This window comes from Alosa alosa, chromosome 15 (genome assembly GCF_017589495.1).
Source record: "Alosa alosa isolate M-15738 ecotype Scorff River chromosome 15, AALO_Geno_1.1, whole genome shotgun sequence".
NCBI classification, from domain to species: domain Eukaryota; kingdom Metazoa; phylum Chordata; class Actinopteri; order Clupeiformes; family Clupeidae; genus Alosa; species Alosa alosa.
In genome coordinates this window covers 21,032,527-21,050,604 of record NC_063203.1, presented here as the reverse complement: position 1 = coordinate 21,050,604, position 18,078 = coordinate 21,032,527, and the positions used below count along the sequence as shown (strand labels likewise).

The 18,078-nt window shown below is 38.5% G+C and overlaps 1 protein-coding gene across 2 annotated transcripts in view; it reads left to right on the top strand.

The window, feature by feature from the left end:
• Positions 1–855, top strand: part of si:ch211-149e23.4 — a 30,623-nt gene extending 29,768 nt beyond the window's left edge. For both annotated transcript variants that reach the window (XM_048264761.1, XM_048264760.1), the window contains one exon: positions 90–855. In XM_048264761.1, coding sequence (XP_048120718.1) covers positions 90–245 — 156 coding nt within the window. In that variant the 3' untranslated portion in view covers positions 246–855. The remainder of the gene's footprint in view (positions 1–89) is intronic.
• Positions 856–18,078: the final 17,223 nt, after the last annotated feature.

Here is an 18,078-nt window from a genome sequence, read left to right as displayed (position 1 = left end):
GTATGCATCTCTCACTTTCTCTAAAGGCCTGACTTTCACTGATGCACAAGCCAGTAAATGTTGACCCCTCCATACAATATTGTTTCCAGGACCGCCGCAAGAAACGTGAGTCCCTTTCTACCCTGACATCTCTAATGCAAGACCCGCGTTCTCCAGAGCTGAAGAAAGCGGCACTTCCTGGGGTTAAAGGTCACCAGTATGCCGAGCTGGTCTCCATTGTCCTCGTACAGAGGACCACGGTTTGAGAGTTTTTTGTGTAACATCACAGAAATACAGCTGATTTTCTACTGAAGTATATGAAAGACCACAGTTTGAGGGTATTCCATAACATCACAGAAGTACAACTGGTTTTTAACTGAAGTGCAGTCAAAAAGACCATGGTTTAAGAGTTTTTACATACCTTCAAAGAAGTGCTACTGATATTCTGCAGAAGCACAGTAAGAGAGCAGATTTTTTGAGAGCAGCCATTTTGAAAGGCTTTTTTTTTTTTACGTTTTTGCTAGGTGTGGCTGCTGACCACAGATGTGTCACAGACAGGGTTATAAATTTACGTCCGTTTTTTATTTTGGAACGGTTTTTATTATCCTTGTGGAGAAGTCCTCAAGTTTAAAGCAGGTGTTTCTATGCTTTAACATGATCACAGTTACATTACTGAGTAGGTTTAAGTTAATTTTGGGTTTGAATGTTACCAACGTTGAAGTAGAGGGAACCGGAAACTTTCAGAAATGAGGATCAGTCAGGGTCAGGGGTCACCAATTAGGCAGGGATCACATTGGCCAGCAGCACCGTGGCAAGCGGCAGCGGCAAGCAAAATGCAACGCTCAGACCATAGTACTGTAAGTTCTGTCTCGTTCCTAAGCAACCCAAACAGTTTGCCTAAACTGACAATTGAATACGCTCACGTTGCGCTTTGAAAGTTGAACCAAGTTCAACGGTCAGCTTGTTCAACACTCAGCTTGTTCAACGCTAGCGTTACACCAGCGCTGCCACCGTTCCGCTTCCGAACCATAGAGAACAATCTGGAAACTTGCCGCTTGCCGCTGGTCAGTATGATCCCCGCCTTACACTGGTCACTTGATCATCCTAGTAAAGTAGACAATGGTTTGTACATAATATCACAGGACAACTACTGTAACTGATTTCCTACACCAGTGCATTAAAGAAGATAACAGTTTGAGACGTTTCATCACAGAAGTATTACTGATCGCTTATTACTGATATATCACACAGAGGTATTACTGATTACTGATCTACTCCAAATTAAAATGAATAAGTTCATTGTTTGGGAGAACGGAGGGATTTTTGCACACCATTTTTGTTGACAACACATGTTATAGCCAGCTTTATTTTCTTCAGTATTTTCCTGTTTCAAGCTCATCTTCATTAACCTTGAAAAGAAGCCTGTGGTTTCAAGTAGGTGTTGAACATTGCATAAATACTACTGATTTTAACTCGCAGTCAGCATGAACAAGTCCACAGTTTGAGATCAGTCGACCATAACCACACACATTTTTCTTTATTATCTCCATAGAAAGGTTTGAGAGCAGGTGTTGTTAGTGTTTACATGGCATCACAAAGGTATTACTGATATCCAATCAAAATGGGAAATGTCACTGTGTTTGTGTCTATTTTGGGTTTGAATGTGAATGGCACCAAAGTAGAGGGAACATTCCTCTGGCACAGTCTCTAAATTACTTATTGTATGCACAATATATGCCTTTTGAAATATAAACATTTATTTTTGTCGAACTTTTTACAATATTAACATCAATTTTGTTGAACCTTTTGCAATATGAACATCTATTTCTGTATTCTTTTTTTTCCAATGATTGCTTCATGTAATAACAGTTACTGCACCTGTATCGCTGTTTTGTAGATCACACAGGTTCAGGATATTGAGCTGTATTTGCACCTATGGCGCTTTTGTACGCTTTGCATAATGTAGCAGCATATCTCAGGGATATTTGTGAAATTTAAACATATTTCTAAATTTAGGTTTATGACATGCTTTTTAAATATTTTATACATGCAACTGTTTCAGAGGTACAGTATGTAGCATTATTTTATGTGCTGCTTGAATCACATTGTATTGGGTTTAATTTTCAATATAACTTATTTTTGTATTTCACCTGTATTGGTATTCAGCAGATATTCAATAAAGTATATCATGATGTAAACAACTACTTAATTATTACACATGAGAACATGCACATATACAAAGACACACACACACAAACACTGTCTTTCTCTCACACACTCATACAGAGTTGTTGTTCCCAGCACACACCAAATCTGAAAAATGTTTGGTGATATACATACAGCTTGGTGAGATGCGTCTGTTGCCATCTAGTGGTGACCCTAAATTCTTTCTCTGTCGGTGAACTGACCACCTCACCAAGTCTTTTAAGCCAAACTTAACCATGACAAGTCATTGAAAGAGAAGATATACTAGGCTACTCTTTATCTGTCTTAACAGCTTTCACCTAGCTTTCACAGTGGTCTGTTGTAAAGAACTGGCATTCATTATATCATGGTACTGAATATACTCCACCATCATAATTAAATGTGATTAACCATCAAATAGTGGTACTAGTGGTAGACCTATAATAAATATGTGACAACTATAGTTAGTTAGTGAAAAATTAACTATAATTACAGGAGGCCTAATGCCAATGCAGACATGTTTTTTAAAAATTAACTGTGTGGTTTTAGAATAATACTTTTTTTTTCTTACTTATTCATTCATTCATTCATTCATTCTTTCTTTCTGTGAACCTGAGTCCATTATCCCGCTTATTCCACTGTTGCACTTGTATAGTGTTCATTTCCTGTAATACTGTAATTTCAACGTTTTAATCGCTATAACTGTCTTGTTTGTAGAACCACTTCTTTCCGCCACATATCAACTAATTTATCAACTTGCAGGACAACCTGCCGTTACTAGTTCTAAATGGATGGTTGCTATGGGCATGGCCAAAGGCCAGTTATTAGTTCCATCTCTCCTGTTGTCAAGCAGGCATCGGAATCATTGGACTTGTTTTCTGGGGTGAACGGTGGCCGTCTCGATTCCCCCTTGCGTCTGTGAGCGGAAAAACCAGCCTTGCAACTTTGGGACGGCGGGCAGCGGGCCGCCAGACTCAGAGACAGAAAGTCGTGCGGTCTCGCGATGTATCAAATTGCTTTACTGCACTACACACATACACGCCAGGCACCGGCTAGAACAAAAGGCCTAGTGATGGAGTTTCTCAGACATTCGTCATGGCAGAGCCTACGAAAAAAGCAGAAAGTGAGTAAACCATTGTCGGAGGAACAGGGAAAGAGGAAACGGCAAAATGACCGATTGAGGAGTGTCGTAAAATATATACTCTGAAGCTGTAGGGGGAGAAACCTGCAAGCAAAAAGCGAGAAAACAGCGAAGAAATAGCCAAAACTGCTTAGAGGGGCTTTAAACTTCACTATGAGTTTGGCTAATACAGAAGTGTATACAATATATGTCTATACACACACAATATACAAGTGTGATATGGCCAAAAAATTGGATCTACTTCATAAGTGTGCAAATAACATACGGTTAGTACACGTTATAAAGAATGCAGGACAATGGGAAATTCAACCAAGCAATGGAATAAGTAAGGGATAATGTATGGAATGCTGGTCATTATCGGGAAAATAAGTCCCAACAGGGTGAACCGGACCACGAGGCGACAGTGGAGGGCTCTTGCTTCGCCCTGAAGGGACTTATTTTCCCGATAATGACCAGCGTTCCATACATTATCCCGCTTTATTATATGAAAAAAGAATCTCCACATGATATGTCTCTTTACATTTATTAGTTACCGTTTTGTCGTGACTTTTGCTGAGTTCGCAGCAGTGTAAAAATGTTTGCAGTATAGCCTACATGAATTAATTTTTCCGTAGAACGTTGGGAAATCCCATTCAAGTCAATGGAACGTTCTACTAGCATTATGAGAAAGAGCTGTATAATAACTGTGGTTAGGTACCATTCTAGAGTGATGCCTTGCTGTTGCAAAGTAATACAACCAACAGGTCCCTGAGTCACTATTATTAGAAAATCTCTGTGTTTTTGTATTAGAAAAACCATGTTTATAACACACCTTTTCCCTGGGGATGACAGAGAACAACCCAGTGCTGGCTCTGAATATGCTTGATGATGTCCCTGTGGTCATGTAATGTAAGTGGTTCATCAGTTCATTATCTTCACATAAAATGGGATGTTGGTCATTTGGTCACTTGTTAATGGCCAATATTAGATTTGTACCATTGATACAGTCATTGATTCTTATGTCCAAACTGAGACAAAGTATCCAGATGGCCATTTATGGCAAAAAAAAAACACAAAATCATTAACCATAAACAATAGTAAATATTGTCATCACTAATGATAACAATGAAACAAAAATAACAATGTAGTATTGTTTAAAACTCATGGTGCCAATGTAACAATTTAGTTATTTTCCAGAGTGTATAGTTCTTCTCTACAGTATATGAGAAATGTATACTACGGTAACAGCCACATGGTGCAGTTACAGTTTTTTACGATTGTTTAAGCACAATTTTTTTGAAAAGGGCCTGTTTTTTCATAACACTACACACAATTAACACAACACTACACCCAATTTGCAGAATCCCTTTGCTCTTTGCAAAATTAAACACTCAAGTCAAAACTATACAACTATTTATCAAAACTCTATTTTGTTGTCATATCACAAACACATCCATCAGATGAATTGATTATGTTTGAATCAGTTACAAACTTAAGTTTTCCTAGCATATAGTGTATGCTTGAGTTTTTTGTATTTTTTAAGCAATATTGTTCAAGTAGGATTATAGGATAATAAGATATAACAGATGAGAAAATTAAATAAAAAAATATTCATGCAACTCTCTTGAAATTGCAGCAACAGTACACGATTAGTATCTTTATTATTGTACATTACAGTAACATATTACTAATGAAGAACAAGCTGATGCAATAGACATGTTTATCAAGATGATGGTCACTATGGGAGAGGTCATTAGTCCACTGTCAGGCATCAGTCCTAAGAGGGCAATTTAAACTCATTCCCTGAGGAGGAGTGATGGGGACTCAGCAGTAGCTGACAGTACTGTATCTTCTGTGGTTAGCCCTTAAGGGACGACACATGAGCTCTGCCTCCCTGTCCACAACAGAGAGGAGTCACGGAGGTCTCCTTTTCTCTGTCATCTGTAGCAGGGATTTTGGACCATTGACATCCATCATTTACCACAATATTTTGTTGAAAAAGATCATTTGTAGGGTACTAGTCATTGCATTGCATGTGAAATGTTGCAACCACCTACTGTATGCCTCTGCTGTATTACTGAATGCCGGATACTAAATGAGCACCTTTGATGGGCTCTGTCCTATTTTTCCCATTTTTCTAAAGCAGTCTGTTGCGGTTCTCCCCAGAACTTCTAATTTTTCTCTCTCACTGGGTCTTTTAGTGGTATGCTAATGGTTGCCAACTGTGGCATGAACTTTCCCAGACAGTTTGCCATGCCCATAAGGTGCCTAGCATCCTCCACACATGTAGGCTCATGCATCTGCAGAATAATTGCTGTCACTTTAGATTGGACTCAATGCCTTTTGCAGGCACCATGTGCCCAAGGATTGTGATGTGTTCCTTCGCAAACTTGCACTTTTCATTGAGATCAAGTCCCTCCTCCTGCATCTTCTGTAGCACACAATGTAGTCTTACATTGTGTTCTGTGACATCCGTCTTTGAAAATGATCAGACGCAGATGCAATGCCAAAAGGCAAGTGGTTAAAAACAGTCAGATGTCGTGACTGTGGTGTCAAAGGAATTTGCTTTTGCATCTGTCATGATTGCTAGTCTTCGGTCAACAGCCGGAAGGATGTGGCATTCTATCTTCACTGCTGCGATTAGCGGTATAAGAGCGGTGTGGTAACACTTTACAATAAGGGTACACAATTAAGCATTAGTTAAGTACAAGTTAAGCATTAACAAACACTTAATTCATCATTATTAAATATGTTTTCAACATTATTTCAGGATTAACTATGTACACATTAGGAATTAATCCTTTATAACAAAGGAAAACACACTGATAACCATGGGGGCCTGCAGGAATGAATGCTATGGTACGCACACCCATCTACAGACACCTGCAAGTGCGCCTGCTGATAACACCTACTAAATAAGACTATTAATGAGGAAAAGTACATTTGTTACATAAACATCCTTTATAATGATAAATTAACTGTTTGTTAATGCTTAACTAATACTTAACTAATGCTAAATTGTGTACCCTATTTGTAAAGTGTTACCAGCAGGTTTGTCTTTCATTGGCTTTGTAAAAACTACCATCCTGGAACACAAGGCTGGTGACTCAATCACTTTTGTTATGACCCCCATATTTTCCTTTCTCTCTAGCTCTTCACAAACTGTCTCTCAAAAGTATTGGAATCTTTCAAGGTGTGTGGTCTCAGTGTACATAATACTACACACTTTGTGACACTTTCGGCAGTCCATGTCTTTGGATGGGCAATACTTCTCTACACAATACAATACAATACACAAATTCAATCAATTCAGATTCAATACACAGTCTCTTCACCCTCCTGCCATCTGGTAGAAGGTACAAGAGTATTCCGGCCTGTACCAGTTGATACAAAGAGTTTCTTATCCACAAACCATCAGGATGCTGAACTGTCACTTTACACCCTCATAATGTGTTCAGCTGACACCTCCTCAATGTTTTTTGCAATTGCCACTTTAATTTTTATTTCATTTTTTTTTTCATCTTTTGTATCTTCTTATCTTTCTAATACTCTTCGTCTTGTTCATTAGAAATCAACATACCTTCTCTTAATCCTAATAATTTATTAATTTATTCTTCTTTAAAGTTGAGCTGGCTCTTAAGCACACATTGAGCAGTTTATAATGTTTATGACATGTTCATGACAGTGTCATGTCCAGAGGTGGGCCCAAATACATCAAAAATTATTTTGTTACAAACTACAAATACTGGCTCATAAAATGTAACAAAATAAAATACAAAATACTGATGTGAAAAATGTATTTAATTAAAATACAAGTAATTAGTAATTTGAAATACAAAAATATCCACACAATAATTATGGTACAGTATACCAACTTTTTAAAAAGAAACTACAAGGCATATTATTGAAAATGTATCCCCAAGAGACAAGAAATACTATTTTCTGATTAGCTGGCAGAGGGCTATTAATCCTGTACATTGGGGCTCCTATGAAGTAGATCTGGTAAAAAAAATGTAAACAGCATCCATTATCGATAATTGAACTGACAAGAAGCAAACGTCGCAACAGTGGAATCAACTGAAACATAGCACAGTGTTTCTTAACTGGTGAGTCGCGGAACCGTTCTGGGGGTCGTTTCTAGAAAAGTTAGCAACGACGTTGCTCAACCACCATGGTACGACGCAACTTGCGACCAAACAACGACACTGTTTCCAGAAAGCATCGTACCTGTGTCGCAATTCGCTACCTCCGACGTTCGAACACCATAGTTCCAACAACGTTGTTGATGATGCAGCGATACATATCATTGGTGGAAACAGTGACAACGTGTAATACCCCACCCCCTAGAAATGTTCTGTCACGGCCTATGTCGACATGTTTCTAATCTAAACCGAGTGATTAATGCTGGTATTGTCATTGCCATCAGCCAAAACCTAAACCTATTGCAAGCATATAAAACAGTTAACTTAAGCAGACCAATATGAGTCATTATTTGTGTTAAATATCTAGGTGTTGGAAAAAAAATATAGCCTGGACAAATATCTGGGTATCCCATAGGTTATCAGCTGTCTCGTGGCTTAAAGGCAGCGCGTTGGTGCACTGCGCGCTCGGCCGGAGTTCGCATCCTATCTATTCTTTTCATCTCTGAGTAAGAGTAGGCCTACGAGACACAACAATAGGTTTTGACCATACATATTTATGTATATAGTTACTCTACATCGAGAGACCATAGGTACAATACATCAGTCAAAAACAATTGAATCTACGTGTCACACTAGTTCACCTGCAGCGAGAAGCAAGAGGACAATCTCACATCATAAGAAAATCGAACCTACAACGTTGGGATAATAAGTCATCTGCTTTAGCCACTACACCATTTAACACTGCTGTTGTTAGGGACTGTGAAGGTTATAATACCAAAAGCAAGGCAATACTTGAATTAACATAAATAGCAAGAATGAGCCAAGTAGGGGAGCAGTGTCTTAATCAAAATTAAGCTACAGGACAGATCAATCATTGAGTCACGAGATAAACATCCACTTCGCAAATTTTGGTTGGGCGGTTGTGATTTTTGGTTAGGGCCCGACACCAACAGGAACTACCAAGGAACGACACAAGTCGCGACTGCCTAGGGGCAGTAGTTCAAACGACCAAACTTTGCGTCCTTGTTTGCGATTGAGAGTTCGAACTACCCTTTATAGAAACACCAAATCCAAGAACGATGGAGCGTACTACCAAGGTTGCGACGCAAGTTAGCAAACGATGCTTTCTAGAAACGACCCCCTGGGTGGGTCGCAGAGCTTGTGGTTAAAAATAAATTTAAAAAATCGGCAATTTAAAATGCTACCTTATCAGATGTAATATTGGACCTTTATTTTGATAAACTTTATTCGTAGCCTTCTTACAGTATCAGTCATTGCCATGGACATAGACAATGTTTATGTGACAAGTCATGTTAGACATCATTTTAATGGTAAACGCATGTAGGCTGCTACTCTGAATATTTGAAGTAGCTTACAGTAGGCTCGGATATGGATTCACTTAAACTGAGAACAAAATAGGACAGAAACCACATTGTTTGGTGTGCAGTAGATGGCTGGCACATGAGAGCATGAAACCATCAAAACTAAAATGCCACAGAAACAAGGCACCCCTGTCAAAGTCATACCTGTCGAGTACTTTGAAAGGTGACATCATAAGTTGAAGACTTCACAAATGTTGGCTAATGCCAAACATCGACATGTTCCGAACAAGTAGGCCTACAGGCACTTCGCTTGTCTTACCATGTAGCTCACCATATCCATTGGTTGAACGCTAAAACAAAATATATGGGCCGCGACTTTATGAACATGGGAAATTGTGGGTCCCAAAGCCAGACCAGTTGAGAACCACTGACATGGCGTTCCCACCTTCATTTCCGTAACCAATGAATGTAGAACGACAAATTTAACAGGTCGGCCTCTTTTTAAACTGAACTGCATTTCCCTTTTTGTATGGAGCTAAATTTGTCTCAATAATATTTGTATATGCGCAGAGGGGGATCCACAAATATTTCTTGATTTGCATGTGTGTTTTGATATCTACAAATAAAAAAATCATATTTGTAACTTGTATATTGATTTTTACAAATATAGATGTGCATTTGTAAATAAAATGCTATTTGTAAAACTGAAAATTTCATTTGTGAAATGTGATTCTGCATTTGTGGATCACCAGCACACACATTTTTCGCGTTCTTCCAAAGTTGACAATAGTTTTTGAAGACGTTCGTTCTTCACATGAAAGTCACACAAATCCACACGTAAATAGGCCTACTTTAATTCACCGGCACACAGAAATCGCAATCCAGTAGATGGCAACATCCACAAATATTTCTTGACTTGCATTCGTGTTTTGACATCCACAAATAAAAAAATCATATTTGTAACTTGTAAATTGGTTTTCACAATTGTAGATGTGTATTTGTAAATGAAATGGCATTTGTAAAACTGAAAATGGCCTTTGTGAAATCTAATTTTGCATTTGTGGATCACCAGCACACACAGTTTTCGTTTTCGCATTTGTGGATCAGCATTAAGTGGATCACGTATTTTTGAGACAAACTTTGCGCAGAGAAGCCACCCAGATCCACAAGTAGCCTGCTGACACTTTCTAATCCAGTAGATGGCAGTGTTGTTCTATGGGACTCATAACCAAAGATTCTTAGCTCATAACACATAGAGCAAACCTAGTTCTTAAATCTAACAAGTTATGCCTTTTACAACAAGCTTTTTGATGGAAAAGGGGTGTTTAATTTCCATAATCTTTGTTTAGTAAACGCATAAAACCCTCAGTTTGCAAGCGAAATCAAGAATTACGATCTTTGAGTTTGTTTATAGTTACCTAGCAACCGAGGCTTTAAGTGTTAAAACCAAAGATTCTAGAACAGAGTTATGAACATCAGAAATCTCGACCTTATTAGTGATTGATAGCCTATCTTATGCGCTGTGTTTAAGCAGGCCGTGAACAAAGGGTTAACTTATAGCCTACAGGTAGAAAAAAGAAAAAATGGTGATAATATAACGCTAGCTAAGTTAGTTTGCCTGCTAGCTAGCTTATCAGTAGGCTATACAGTCTCTCAATGGGAATTTATGTGATCTATTTACCAGTGCAATAGCTACTTCTGTCTAAATAATAGGCATATTTACCTCTCCTTATTCAGTGTAAACTTGGAAAAAGATCAATTGGGCCTTTCACACGGTCAGTTCTTGCAGTTCATTACCGAGTAAAAAAAAAAGCATAAAACCGTCAGTTTGTAATGTAGGCTAGGCCTATAAGAAATGTGGTAGCACAGTGGTTAGGGGACCCCAAGGATTGTTGGTTCAAATCCAGGCTCAGCGCAACATTTCACATACAGTTCCAATTCTATAAGCCCACCTGAACAGCTGTTTTAACGTTGCCAGCTGTTGTTGTTTTTTTTTTACTCGGTAATGAACTGCAAGAACTGACAGTGTGAAAGGTTGCTAGGTAACTATAAACAAACTCAAAGATCGTAATTCTTGATTTCGCTTGCAAACTGAGGGTTTTATGCGTTTAGTAAACAAAGATTATGGAAATTAAACACCACTTTTCCATCAAAAAGCTTGCTGTAAAAGGCATAACTTGTTAGATTTAAGAACTAGATTCGCTAGCTCTGTGTGTTATGAGCAAAGAATCTTTGGTTATGAGTCCCATAGAACAACACTGCCATCTACTGGATTAGAAAGTGTCAGCAGGCTACTTGTGGATCTGGGTGGCTTCTCTCATAAAGTTTGTCTCAAAAAAACGCGGATCCACAAATGCTGATCCACAAATGAAAAACGAAAACTGTGTGTGCTGGTGATCCACAAATGCAAAATTAGATTTCACAAAGGCAATTTTCAGTTTTACAAATGCCATTTCATTTACAAATACACATCTACAATTGTGAAAACCAATTTACAAGTTACAAATATGATTTTTTTATTTGTGGATGTCAAAACACGAATGCAAGTCAAGAAATATTTGTGGATGTTGCCATCTACTGGATTCTGGCATTTCTGTGTGCGGTGAATTAAAGTAGGCCTATTTACGTGTGGATTTGTGTAACTTTCATGTGAAGAACGTCTCAAAAACACGTAACTTTGGAAAGCGAAGAATGTGTGTGCTGGTGATCCACAAATACAGACTCACATTTCACAAATGAAATTTTCGGTTTTACAAATGGCATCTATATTTGTAAAAATCAATATACAAGTTACAAATATGATTTTTTTATTTGTAGATATCAAAACACACATGCAAATCAAGAAATATTTGTGGATCCCCCTCTGCGCATATACAAATATTATTGAGACAAATTTAGCTCCATATTTTTGTGCTATAAATGCATTGCCTACATAAATGACTGGCAACATGGGGGACAAACAGAATAACATCCTGTAAGGTGTCCCGATATACAGAATTAGTTAACTTGGTGGAGAAAACTCTTTCTGCATCGGGGAGGTCTTTGCATCCGTCTCCTCCATTACTTCTGCAGACCTCGGCGGTTGTTATCCCTGGCATAAATCCTCATGTCAAATCCATTGAAGTGGTTTTAATACTGTCCTGTTGTGAGAATGAACATCAGCTATTAGATACTCAAGGTCATGGGGTCAAAGGTCATCATATGGGGTCTATGTCCTAATGTTCTCCCTCAGTATCTTATCTGTATCGTTTTCACATTTTAGTCTTGACTTGACACACCTGACAATTCAAGCTCCTGAAGTTAGTTACTTTTTAATTATTTTTTTTAAACATTCAATGTTCTAAGGGGATGATGAAAAGACAGATATAATGCTTTTAACTTGTCTATAGGGTGCCATTAAATTGGCGGCGCAAAAAAAGTTGATGAGTCTGATACTGCTCCATTGGGACGTAATTATGGGGCGTGTTTCAACCGATACAGGGGGGGAATGCCTCTGCACTCAATTTGATAGACCTAACCAATCAGAGCAACGAATTAGCTTACTGTGAGGTGTAGGAAGAAAACACACAAACCATCCTTCTTCCCCACAAATGCCTTAACATTGTTTTCTGGTCTTTTGTAAAAGTTAGTGCCGTCAGTAAGTCCTAGCCTACAACACCAAAAAATCTAAGAGATACGTAGTAGGGTAGGCTATTAGGAAAAAACTGATAGCCTATATCTCCTCCATTTTTAAAAATAATTCTGTTGAACACTGATATGCATACCTGTCAACATTTAGCTTTCCAAAAACGGGAGATTTTTTTTTCGGGGGTGGGGATCTGTGTTTGCATATTTAATACGTTTCATACACGTGTTTCAACACTGCATTTCGGTCATTGCTTTTACCTTACCATTACCTTACGCATGACAGTTATGTATCCACCAGCTGCCTGCCTGCAGCCTACTTCCAAAACTCCAAAGCTGCTTGCTGTCAGATTTGGTTCCGAGGGCACAAGTTCAGTGTATCAACAACACTCAATAACAGTTTATGTGATGTGTTAATCAATTAAATTCCCAACAATTTCACAACAGCTAGTTCTGGAGTAGGCCATTCAACTAGCCCGCTTGCTTACGACGAGACTCGGGCTGCGCAGTCGGCACCCGCTTCCTTATTTGGGTTTTGGGTTGCCAGGTTTTAGCCTATGACAAAACGGTTGAAACTGAAACTAAGTGATCGTGTATGTGTAGGGTGTATTTCATACACAATCTGGCAACCTGAATGGATCAATGATTTTAAAATGAAGTTTGATGGCCATGCAAATTACGGGAGTTTTCCGGGAGAAATAACAAAACGGGAGGGTGCTGGGAGATGACCTTGAAATACGGGAGAAACCTGGGAAAAATGGGAGTGTTGACAGGTATGCTGATATGCTACAAACATGTTAAACAGCTGGGAAAGGCTGTCGCAAATCCCTCGAACAGGTGGTCAATCAGAGATTTCAAACGAACGAGGGAACATGTCACAATGCAACAGCGCTGTTTTCCCTTGATGAAAGTGAAACCACCAGTTTTCCCACATCTCAACTTTGGCCAAAGTTTTCAGAAATAATTGTTTTCAGTGATAAAACCTCATTAAATATTATGCATTTTCCATATGGGGTCTTAAAAGCCATGTATCCTTCTAGCCACAGCGTTTTTGTTTCAAACATAAGCCTAATCTAAGCGTGCTCAGATGTTGTGATAGACCAGAGGCTGTTGCTCACCTGTCCATCATCGTAAAGCCCGTTTTGATTGGTCCGCCCGATCTACAGTAGGGCGAGCATACTTGCTCCACAATGGAGCAATGCCAGACCGAACTTCCCGACCTCAAATGTTGTGGGCGGGACTAAGTTCGGAATGGCACCCAGGCTACATATTGACCATTTTGCTCCCTCAGTTGACTTTTTATTTTTTTAAATTTTTGTCCAAAGGGGATCATAAAAGAGACTTACGTTGGTCACAATGTGGCAATACTGCAAGGAAAAGGAAAAATGGGTTTACACTTTTTACACTGTCCCTCCAAAGGGGTAATGAAATTAGTATTTGTATGGACAAATCGCTACTTGAATTTCCCCTTGGGGATCAATAAAGTATCTATCTATCTATCTATCCATCTATCTATCTACTTAGGTCAACTTTAGAGCTGAATATAGGGAATTGCTCAAGGGATATCATTGGGTACCCACCCTATTCTTATGGAGTAACCCCTAGGCAACAAGAAACAACAAAGAAAAAGAAAAAAACTAACCGACAAAACCAGGCTCACCATGATTCTGGCCTTTGGCTCCGGGACTATGATAAGCATAGCTTATTGTAATGGTTAGTATATTTAACTGAGTGATGAAATGTTGGCTTATTAGAGAAAAAATTACAGATTGTTCTTAAGTATTTAAAGCTGCAGTTGGCAAGTCTGACAGATTGAGGGGACTTAGCCAACATTTTGAATGTTTCTCATGCCCCCCCACTACCACTGAGCACCCTTTCATCGAGTTTGTGCTCGTCATTGCGCACCAGACTGTGATTGACAGTCAGGGGGTCAATTCTAGAAAGCGTCATTTGCTAACTTGCGTCGCAACCTTGGTAGTACGCTCCATCGTTCTTGGATTTGGTGTTTCTAGAAAGGGTAGTTCGAACTCTCAATCGCAAACAAGGACGCAAAGTTTGGTCGTTTTAACTACTGCCCCTAGGCAGTCGCACTTATGTCGTTCCTTGGTAGTTGCTGTTGGTGTCCGGAGCGCCTAACCAAAAATCACAACTGCCTAACCAAAAATTGCGAAGTGGATGTTTATTTCGTGACTCAATGATTGATCTATCCTGTAGCTTAATTTTGATTAAGACACTGACTCCCCTATTTGGCTCATTCTTGCTATTTATGTTAATTCGAGTATTGCCTTCCTTTTAGTATTATAATCTTCCCAGACTCTTAAAACAGCAGTGATAAATGGTGTAGTGGCTAGAGCAGAAGACTTGTTATCCCAACGTTGTAGGTTCGATTTTCTTATGATGTGAGATTGTCCTCTTGCTTCTCGCTACCTGCAGGTGAACTGTGTGACACGTAGATTCAATTGTTTTTGACTGATGTATTGTACCTATGGTCTCTCGATGTAGAGTAACTATATACATAAATATGAATGGTCAAAACCTATTGTTGTGTCTCGTAGGCCTACTCTTACTCAGAGATGAAAAGAAGAGATAGGATGCGAACTCCGGCCGAGCGCACAGTGCACCAACGCGCCGCCGTTAAGCCACGAGACAGTTGATAACCTATGGGATACCCAGATATTTGTCCAGGCTATATATTTTTTCCAACACATAGATATTTAACACAACTAATGACTCATATTGGTCTGCTTAACTGTTTTATATACTTGCAATAGGTTTAGGTTTTGGCTGATGGCAATGACAATACCAGCATTAATCACTCGGTTTAGATTAGAAACATGTCGACATAGGCCGTGACAGAACATTTCTAGGGGGTGGGGTATTACACGTTGTCACTGTTTCCACAATGATATGTATCGCTGCATCATCAACAACGTTGTTGGAACTATGGTGTTCGAACGTCGGAGGTAGCGAATTGCGACACAGGTACGATGCTTTCTGGAAACAGGTGTAACAGTGTCGTTGTTTGGTCGCAAGTTGCGTCGTACCATGGTGGTTGAGCAACGTCGTTGCTAACTTTTCTAGAAACGACCCCCTGATCTCACAGAGCCCTGCTCTGATTGGACCAGAAGAACCGGGAGCTGTGGATTTTTGCAAAACAAATAACAGGCTCTAGGTGGAGGTAGAAGTGCGGGTTTTTTTCTAAAACCGGCTGATGTATGTTGTTCTGTCAGAGCATAGTGTCGGTTTCAGTGAATATGATCAAAAAAATCTTGCCAACTGCAGCTTTAAGTATTTGAAATACTCTAATTACAATCCCTCAAAGTATTTTGTTACAAACTACATTAGATTTGTTCCAATCCTGCAAAATACAAATTACAAAATACAGTAAAGTAATTAAATACGTATTTAAAATACATATAATTAAAATACTGCCCATGTCTCATGTCACTATTATGTAGATACTGTCAAGTAAACTGTTACCAAACCTTTAAGCTGCTATGCTGTAGCCTATTCTCTCTCACATGTGTAAATTGTTAGCAGAGTTGGGAGCAGGGATGCTAGGGTTGGAAACATTCCCCAATTGGGTGTCCAGACTCCAGAGTCTGGTGAAACCAGGCTAACTGTACATAGCGAACAACCTGGACAGGCATTGAGAATGATGGATTTGTTTGTGTCTTCATCTTGACCATCAAGTTATATCAACTAAGGATATTAAGTTATATAAAGTAAAGTAATCAAGTTATAGCAACTAAAGCTATCAAGTTATACAAACTAAAGTTGAGTTGGGTCAAATATCAAGATTGTCATTGTCTTTGTTGTCTTGACATAAAATTATTTTGCAGCATGGAAACATAAAGTTGGGTTTTACATTGTATCATCTTATTTTTAAAGCATGCCTACCTACAGGCTATGGGTTTTCTACAGGAATAGCATGTGTGAACAGGCACTGCAAGTACAATGTTGTTTATGGCAATGTGGTTATCACAGAACAAAGACCTATTTTATTCTTATTCTTTCTATTTTATACTCTTTTATTTCTTAAACAAATGACTGTTTATGAAGAGTATTTCATTAGGAATCTAGATAGTTAGGCCTATTCAAATACATAATGTCCTATCTTGATTACAACCTTGTTATGGGAGAACATTTTTGCATGTTAAAAATGTTATTAAAAATGACTATCAGCCGATATATAGGTTATCAGTTTTTGAATAACTCAAATATTGAAATTGGTAGATTATCAGCCTTCAAAATTGGTCAGGGTTTATAGAAGATGGAGACAAACTGACATACAGTACACACACCAAAGTAGGAGATGGAGACAAACTGACATACAGTACACACACCAAAGTAGGAGATGGAGACAAATTGACAAGCGTGACAAGTGGGAGAGGATGACCTGAGCATATTTTGTACCGCTATGTGGTATATCTAGTTTTCCAAATGTTCTCCTTTATTACCTCTGTCAATAAAGATATGGTTTCAATACAGTCTGTTTCAGTTTGTCTAAGCCCAGGGTAACAGAACTGGACAGATTTTCATAAAACTGGTCAGAAAGGTGTAGCTTGGCCAAAAGAAGGACCCGTTACATTCTGGAGTTGTGCTGACTCACAGGGCAGCTTTGATAAAGTTTCTTTGATAAAGCCACGCTTGCTCTCTCCGATTATCTGGTTAGTTATTTTGTGTGTTGCCCGTTAATGTTTGAATCTACAGTATGTGTGGAATGTTATGTATGAGAGGTGTTGTATAAATAACATTTACAATAATATTTAGTAATTAGTTATCCCAACTGGCCTGACACAGGAGTAGATATTACAACAAAACCTGCCTTACACAGGAGTACTGTAGATATTAGTACAACAATGATATTGAATACAAGTAAATATTGACTCATTTTAATGCACCATGTTGAATTGCAAATTACAGCATAGAACAACAACAAAGCAGGGACCTACTTGGTTAGATATATAATAGCTATACCAAAATATCCTACATCAATCAACTGTTATCACCCTTGTATAATAACCCATTTTTAGTTTTGACAAAATGTCATCATCACATACAATAGAGTCTGATGTGTACTCTGCCCCGCTACTGGGAATTGCTGACACAAATTTTCGTTCACCACAAGATATTATTTGAAGTATAACATTCTCTCTATATGGTATCAGTTTACCATAAGATATTATCTGAAGTATAACATTCAGTTCACCATAAGATATTATCTGAAGTATAACATTCAGTTCACCATAAGATATTATCTGAAGTATAACATTCTCCCTACATGGTATTTTCTTTGCCCATGTGTGGACATAAATGTCTTTAAGTCAGTAGAGGCTCTGATAAGCCTGGATGCAAGATCATTTGCTGCAAAATGTTACTTTTAAACTGTCGCACAGAAAGAAAATACTGATGATGGAGTACATTTTTAGAGCAATTCAGAAAAGTGAAAGATCACTGCACACTGGTAGACTTATTTTGCTGGTTTATTTTTTCAGTAAACAATGCGTTTCGCCATTGCTTCATCAAGAGTGAACCTGATGAAGCAATGGCGAAACGTGTAGTTCAAAGAAAAATAAACCAGAAAATAAGTCTACCAGTGTGCGGTGATCTTTCACTTTTCTGAATTTCATTGGCGACTGCACTTCGCCAGCACCTGGAAGTCAGAAGGCTGTGCATAGGGACTTTATCCTTTTTAGTATACATT